Source organism: Trichoplusia ni, chromosome 21, assembly GCF_003590095.1.
Source record: "Trichoplusia ni isolate ovarian cell line Hi5 chromosome 21, tn1, whole genome shotgun sequence".
Classification (NCBI taxonomy): Eukaryota; Metazoa; Arthropoda; class Insecta; order Lepidoptera; family Noctuidae; genus Trichoplusia; species Trichoplusia ni.
In genome coordinates this window covers 1,254,064-1,262,514 of record NC_039498.1, presented here as the reverse complement: position 1 = coordinate 1,262,514, position 8,451 = coordinate 1,254,064, and the positions used below count along the sequence as shown (strand labels likewise).

Genomic DNA, 8,451 nt, shown 5'->3' with positions numbered 1-8,451 from the left:
ATCTCAGGAACTACTGGTTCAAAAGGAAAAAATCTTGTGCTGAATAGACCATTCATTGAGGAAGGTTTTAGGCTATATACCATCACGCTGCGACTTATAGGAGCGAAGATACAATAGAAAATGTGGAAAAAACAGGGAAAATTATTCATCTTCCATTCAAAAATCCCTAACTTATATCTTCTAACCACGCGGACGAAGTCGCGGGCAACAGCTAGTAACTATATAATACTGTATATGTCACTTAAATAGTCAGTACACTCCAAAGATATTATTTTTATTTTATTACAACAAACGTGGTGTAGAACATCCTCAGGCACGGTGAGTGATGATCTGCGCAAGATGGCAGGAGCTGGATGCGAGCAGCCGAAGATAGATCTCGATGGCGTGCAATTGGGGAGGCCTATGTCCAGCAGTGGGCGAATATGGGCTGATGATGATGATGGAAAACGAACAGTAGTATTGGTATAAAAAATATTCTTAAAACTTAACTTAAATATTATACAACGCACTACGTTTCATAGATTACTAAAAAAAATACTAAATGGAGCAACAGAGTGCATAGGTAAGTAGGTACACCTATTGTCGAAATTAATATTGTGTTGTTTTTAATTCAGCTGTCATATTGTGTCAAGTGTCCAAAATGAGGAAGTTCATAAACATAATTTGAATATATATTCACATTCCATCTGTTTCGCTCAGAACTACTAACAAAATTAATTTGATTTGACAATGGTAATTAATTAAGTTTGATATTGCTACAAATTTATATGTAAACTAGCTGATCTGGCAAACTCGTTGATTCGTCCATTTGAGAATCTAAACCATCGAGGGCAACACCTCAAGGCATTTAAAATAATCATTCGAATCGGTCCAGCCGTTTAAAAGAGGTTTAGTGAAATACACACGTACTGTAGAATATGTATTGAAATACTTGCTGATCCAGCAAACGTCAGTCTATCTGACTGATATGTGAATCGAAACCATCCAGCACAACACCCCTGTTCTGAGGGGTTCACTTACCCACATACAAAAGTGCAAGAGAGTTAAATAGATATAAAAATTGTTAATAGATGCCTCTACGCGTTCGATATTGCAGGATCCAACTAAACTTAGTGCAGGAATACTTTCCTGCACTAAGTTTAGTCTCATAAAGAGACTTTTTGGTAATTTCTTAATTATTTCAATTCACCACTGACAAACGGTGAAGAGAGAACGTCGTGAATAAATCTGGATTCTGAATATTTGTGATCTGAAATCGCCTGTTGTAAGAAAGCGTGGTGATCAATACTTAATCATTACATATACAGGAAAAGATGTTTGCCCAGCAGTGGGTATCTGAGCGAATAATAGGTTCTTTCTTTCACACGTAAAATACCTATACTACAAAAGATTCCACACAAGGCTTGTTGACAAATAAGGCTGCATCAATTCTGTATGATTTGTTTTCAAAGTAGTTTCCGTTGAGAATTTCAACATTTTTAAGAATCCTAGAGATTTAATGATATTTTGAATTCCCATATACTTACTTACGTATCAATAAATCTAAGCTTTTATTAAAAACGAAATAAGACTCTTACTATGAATAGTTGTTGGTATTTCAACTTGTCTTTGACTTGACAAAATATAATTATGATAAAGTTTTGCGAATTTCAGCTACTAAACGTTGCTCATTCGGGCAGAGGCCTGTGTCCAGCAGTGGGACGCATATAGGCTGGTACTATTTTTTATTTTAAAACCCGTGCAATTATAATACTTCCAAAAATCTAAATAGACCATGATTTGGCCAAAAAATAAAGTGGCCTTTGTCGTAAAGTTCGACACTAGAATGCTTGATTGTTATAAAATCACAAAAGCACAAAAAGATTTTAATTATAAACCAGTTGTTGACCGCCAGCTACAAATAAAAAATGAGGCTATGTTGACATAAAATTAGGATACAAAATATCCTATGGGTTATTGCAGGTTATTGCAGACATTCATTATAATGTAAAACGATACTATAATATTTTATTTTGAATAGAGTAACTTATGGAGTTTCTTGCCGGTTCTTCTCCATAAGAATGACACTTTGGAACCGTGCAACTAGAGTCAGTAATGTAACGTTTTAAAAGTGCCTATTTGAAATAAAAACTTTTTGATTTTGAGGTTATAAACTATCTTGATAGTCTCTCTATATCGCTGATTTTTGAGTGAAAGAGTAACAAAATTCGTACATGAGAAACTTTCGCGTTTATAAAATTAGTAGGAAGTAGGATAATTATCTACTTACATTATAAATGTATAGTAAGGAGAGGAGAGGAGCTCGTGGCTAAGTTATAACCGCATAAGTGATTCGATCACAGGTTAAGCTATGCTTGACGCGGTTGGTCCGTAGATGGGTGACCATCTTTGTCATAACGAGTTCGTTTTTAACGTGCCTCCGTGTTTCGGAAGGCACGTTAAATCATGGGTCCCGGCTGTTATTCCTACATCTTTGACAGTCGTTACAGTTAGTCAGAAGCTTGAAAAGTCTGACAGCCAGTCTAACCAAGGGGTATCGTGTTGCCCAGGTAACTGGGTTGAGGAGGTCAGATAGGCAGTCGCTCCTTTCTGAAACCGGTTGGACTGGTAGCCGACCCCAACATAGTTGGGAAAAGGCTAGGCCGATGATGAGTAAGTGAGTACATTTTAGAGTTTCAATCATTTATCCCTACAACACTTTAATGGGAAGAGGTCTGGACCCAACAGTGGGGTGCTAATGCTTGCTTCATAAGGTATGTGATGTTTAATAACTACTAATAACTAATAATTGAAGCTTTTACTATTAAAACATAATGCTCGATATGGTTTTAATCAACGTTCATTTTAATTATTTTCTGTCAAGACTTAAGTTCCAAATATAATTTTTTTCAAGTGTAGATTGTCTAAAATAACTTATTATCCAAGTAATAGTTAATTTTCTTTGAACTATCTTGCCAATTAAGAAAGTCTTTGCTTCTATTTAGGGATATATCAATTCGTATATTCGCTTTATATGGTCAGCAAATAAGTTCGTAATTCATGAAAATCCAATTGAAATACAAGTATCTACACAAATATCTCCAATCAAGATAACATACTTTAGAATATACCTTAATTCATTAATGTTTTGAATGAAAAATATATTACAATATGTGACGTTATTTGATTAATTAACATAAAATTATAAATATGTAATTACTGTGCAATATCGTCAGATCGTCTTCGTACGGCGTCATGCCATAAAAGACTATTAAACCAGTTGTATACTTTTTTCAATGGCCGCTTATGGACGCGTTCACTCGTAACCAAAAAGCTCCACAGCCAAAACTTTGAAAAAAATCTTTAGACTAGAAAATTTGTTTTTAATTCAGAAGTATTGGCATAAAATAGAGGATTTATTTTTAAGTTTCGTAAGGAAAATTGTAGATTTAAATGTGGAGTTAGTGATAGAATATAAAATGGCGACGCAACGAAAGCTCGTGTAAGCTCGGAACGCTTCGTTAGGGCGGCGGGCGCGGGGGCGCGCGGGGGGCGCGGGCGCGGGGCGCGGGGCGCGGGCATGCGTACCGAGCCCGCAGGTCGCATTCCAGTAGTTCGGCCAGCCACCGCGCGGCGCTAACGTACTCGCCCAGTCCGCGTCGCTCGCTCCCAATACAAAGAACACCTCAGTATTGTAAAAAATCTGTGATGTATTGATTAATTCCAACTTTATCCTCACGCTAAACAACGTTAACGACGACTGTGAACTAATAACCAGTGATCAAAGTGAAGAAAGCGTCGTTTTCAACGCGTTTTGAACGGGCCACGTCCTATGGAATTCCACATTTATCGTTGAATAGAATCTAGCGAGCCGAGGAACATGGTGGACCCATCGCGTCACCTTTGAATGGATTGATCGTGTTTTATATGTGAAATTGTGAGCGTTCAGTGATGTATAGTGTTAGTGGTGTATGAATATGGATTGGTGTGTGTGTTACAGTGTGTAGCGGGCTGCGATACTACACCTTGGTCGTCGGATAATGAGAGTCCAATAAACCAGTCAGGATGGTGTCCCTAACATACTTCGGCCTCCGCCACACGCCCTGGACCGTGCTCGTGCTCATCTTCTTCATCGAGAGCGTGATGGGCAACTACGCCAAGTCCTTCTACATCCACTGGAACACAACAAACAGCATATTCAGAATAGACAACACAGACCACGTATTCGACTTGAATAAAGGCAACGCACAGTTCGAATACGACCAAGTGAACATAATCTGTCCAGTTTACACGCCAGGCACTTTCGAGGAGGACACGGAGAAATATATAATATACAATGTGAGCAAAGAAGAGTACGATACGTGTAGAATAACAAATCCAAATCCAAGGATCATAGCAATATGCGATAAACCGCACAAATTAATGTTTTTCACAATAACGTTCCGGCCGTTTACGCCGCAGCCGGGGGGCTTGGAGTTCCTCCCCGGCAAGGACTACTATTTCATATCGACGTCTAGTAAAGACGACCTGCACAGACGCATCGGGGGCCGGTGTCTGAGTCATAACATGAAGCTGGTGTTTCGCGTGTGCTGCAAGCCGGAGGAGCAGTCGCCGGCGCCGGCGCCGCAGCCGACGCTGCCGCCGCCGCCGCCTCCGCCGACCACGCCGGCGCCCACCACGACCACAACAACAGCCAAGCCGGTGACAAAGAAGACGCACAAGTACGACAAGACGCCGAACGAGGTGATCAAGAGCGAGGAGTTGTCTCACTCCCGCGGCGCAGCCCTGGCCTCGTCGCTGGCCCTCGCTCTGGCGGCGAGCGCGGTGCTGGCGCCGCTAGCTCGGTGAATGTGCGCACGGGCGGCCCGCCCGCCGCGCCCCGACCTGCTCGCCAAGCCCGGCCCGGCACAGACACTGCACACGCTACACTTACGCCCTGACACTCTAGTATACACGTGAATCTGTGCAGTGACTCAAACCCAGTGACTACAGTCTAGTGCCGTGCCCGTGCCCCGAGGATTGTGGATGTTCCGTGCAATTTGTAAGTACGAATGTGCGATGTGTAAAACTCAAGTTCCGAACTAGTTCCAAACGAAAACTTTAGCATTTAACGAACTCATAAGCCTAATTTTTATTTAATTATATGGGCCTAATGATTAATCGAACTAATTTGTGAATTTACTTTCAATAGAGGACGTCAAACTGTAGGATACGATCAGTTATATATATTTATATATAAAGAAATGTTAACATGTATGATAAAATAAAATTAGGTTTCTTAAACCATTTAGGAATTAACGATTTTTTATATTTTTCATTATGCAAAGGATATTTGAATAAGAATTAGGGTTCTTAATGGATCAAATGCAAATATAGGAAAACGTATATAAAATACTAGGTAGCTTTTTGTAATTTTTAGTTCAAAAGACAGTTTTTTTTTAATAATTTTCACAACGGATATGCATAAAATTAGAATTTATTTATGTTATAAATGAAAAACTTTGGACAAGTTAAGAATCTTGTCTAGAAAACTGTGATTTTGGTTTTAGTATTCTTTCTTTTATAATATGCTTTTATTATGTGATATATTTACCTTTTATTCGTAAAAGTGAAGCCTTTTCACCTCGTTTCTTGACTGATATTTGCATTTCAGCTTTTTTCCTTTATTTTAACGAACTAACGAATGACAAACGTCACTATCTTTCAAAATGGCGACTGAAAGTCAAATCTAATAAGCTTGCCATTATTAATAGAAAACAAAAACAAACGAAGCAAAGATAGTTACGTATTTTATTCAAAATATTGAAACCTACACTTAAAAGAATGGAATTTTTATTTAAATTTAAATGATAAAAATACCATTTTTGTTCTTGTAAGATGGAAAGCACACCGGTGCCATCGTAAAACATGACAGCCATGTTTTAAATATTAATGAAATAGTCAAATAGTTAAACAAGTAGTTGAAATAGTCCGGTTTTCAGTTAGCCATAACATTATAGTAACAGTTGGTATATTTTAGGTAGTTATTAAGACCAAATGGTTCAGTCTCTAAATGTATCGGAAATGTATTAAAACACATTTTTCACAGAATGAACATCAAATATTGCCAAAGACCTAAATAATGCAAAGCCTTTTTGATTCAAATGAAGTATTATTCATGAAAACTTACTTGAAAAGGAACATCATATAGACCATGAAAGTATGAAATATGTAGTATGAATCTTTGGACCCCTTATTAAAAATAATACAAACGAAAATATATGAATATACATATTTTCCAGGGATGAAAATTGAGAACTTAATAATTTTCTGGTCAAAACTCCTTTTGCTGTCATAATTTATCAAGATGTAAAAATTTGGACACCAAAATACGCGTGGTCTCATCGAATATATTTTGGGACACAAATAAACCCCCTTTTTATTATATTATCGAGTTTCAAAACCCTTTAAATAATTATAACTGGCATCCTTCTTGGTAAGCTATCCTCCTACCGCCAACTGATATTGGACCCAGCCATGACGCGATATTTCATTTTCCATGTGACATATGCCACAATCGATCTCAATTCTCAAATATTTATATTATACACCGTAAATATTTAAACTAGGACGCCAAAAATCATAGCAAACCGACTTTCGTTTACTCAAATAAACAAAATCTAATTTTTGACAGCTAGCCGCCATGACACATTTAAAAGACGCGTTCTTTAAAAACAAAACACGGTCTAATTATGTCCAAAAAGTTTTTATTCTCCTTTTAAGAGAACTGTCTGGTTATGCGTTTAAAAACAAAGGTTGTCTTTAAATTTAGAATGCATTATTACGACGTTCAGACCGTGCTGTATGGTGACGGTACGGTCAGTAAAAAAATCAATGAACAAATTAGATTTAAAAAATATTATTATTTAGTGAACTTTTGAATATAATTCAGAACTTTTTCAGTATATTCCAGTACTAAAATCATTCTGTGTTATAGCTGCAAGACCAACTTATTTCACAATTGTAGTTTTGTCTTCATGGATTTTGTTTCTGACCCTACATAAATTGTCACTTTTTGGGATCTACCACCTCTTCTTAAAGGAAGACCAGCTATTGAAGAAGCGAGAGGTCGCTCTATACGACTTAGAACGCCATCTTCTTCATACAAACTCAACAAGAGAATTGAAAAGGTGTTAGCAACGCCTCTGTTATTATTTAGACAATGTCTTTCAAGGCAATTATCTTTGGTGCCATTGAGTTTGGCTCACCCAGTTTTTAAATAACCATAAAAGTGTGACAGTTTAATCGATTACCGAATTTTGCATTCAATATTTTCGGTATTCACAATAAAATAGGGAATTAGATTTTCTCAACTTTCGAAGTCAAATTTTGACCGTCATTTTTTGCTGTATTCACGAACTTCACTTATATTTATAAATGGCCGCTATGAGTAGTGTCACTTTCATAATAAGGTGAAATATAGACACAGATATACATTAAGAATTTTACAAAGAAAAGCGTCATTGGTTAATATGATTATTGCTCTGATTCTGATTTCTGGTTTTATTAATTTTAACAAAATTAAATGTCATTAATACTTACTGCAAAGCGAAAGTTAAAAGTCATGTTTCTTTTTAGCTTACAAAAGATGTTTATTGAAACTAAGAAAAAATGCCATAAAGTACATTAGAAAGTGTTTGACGACAACTTGAGTTTAATACTCATTTCTGTCATTGTAAAGCAAGCAACTAAGTTTATAGCAATCTTTCATGATTTGCGATAGTTTTATATTTTGAATCAAATAAAAATATAATATGTTATTACTAATTTGGACTACAATCAGGCTGTCTTGAGCATCCTATGTGCTAAATTAGAGCTATTAGATAGGATAGTTGCCATTTTGGACACAGGCCTGGATTTTTAAGAATCCTGTGTTTACCTAAGACCTTTTTTAGCTAGTATGTGGCCACTATGGAAGAGAGATGGAATATAATAATGGATATCGAAGCATCTTGCTTCCTTTTCTTCATGCAAAGGTCATGGTACAGGCACTGGTTACTGGTAGAGCTCTTCTCCTCTCCTACCATATTGCTGTGCCTTACGGGGTCCATAATTGTTCATTGTACCTAAAATTACCACCTGTAACTACATTATTGAAGCAATGAAGTATTGAGTATTGGTTGAAGTTCAAATTACATGCACGTGATAAGTATAAATGTCCTATGAGTATACTCAAACAAAGAAGCAAAAAACTAATGTTTTCTTTAAAACGTTCGTGTGTACTGTTCACACGTTGGCCGGATGGCAAGCCCTTTCAATGGTGAAACAAAATATTTCGCCGCACCCAAGTCCAAGAAAAATATTAACACGCCTTAAGATGCCACTGCGTCACACAGTTAACTTAAAAGTACTTTATATGCACAAATATGGAAACTAAACATATTTAGAAGTATAGAATTTTTCGGCTTGAAGGAGTTAAATTTCAATGATGAT

The 8,451-nt window shown here is 36.9% G+C and overlaps 1 protein-coding gene across 1 annotated transcript; it reads left to right on the top strand.

Moving 5' to 3' along the window:
- Positions 1–3,527: 3,527 nt before the first annotated feature.
- On the top strand, positions 3,528–5,431 carry LOC113504213 (ephrin-A4). The gene has a single exon (XM_026886388.1). The coding sequence runs from the start codon at positions 4,045–4,047 to the stop codon at positions 4,825–4,827; it is 783 nt and encodes a 260-aa protein (XP_026742189.1). The 5' UTR covers positions 3,528–4,044; the 3' UTR covers positions 4,828–5,431.
- The last annotated feature ends 3,020 nt before the right edge of the window (positions 5,432–8,451 follow it).

Bases quoted from the DNA above. Each gene is read 5' to 3' on its own strand.
- LOC113504213 (XM_026886388.1), top strand. From the start codon at position 4,045: ATGGTGTCCCTAACATACTTCGGCCTCCGCCACACGCCCTGGACCGTG.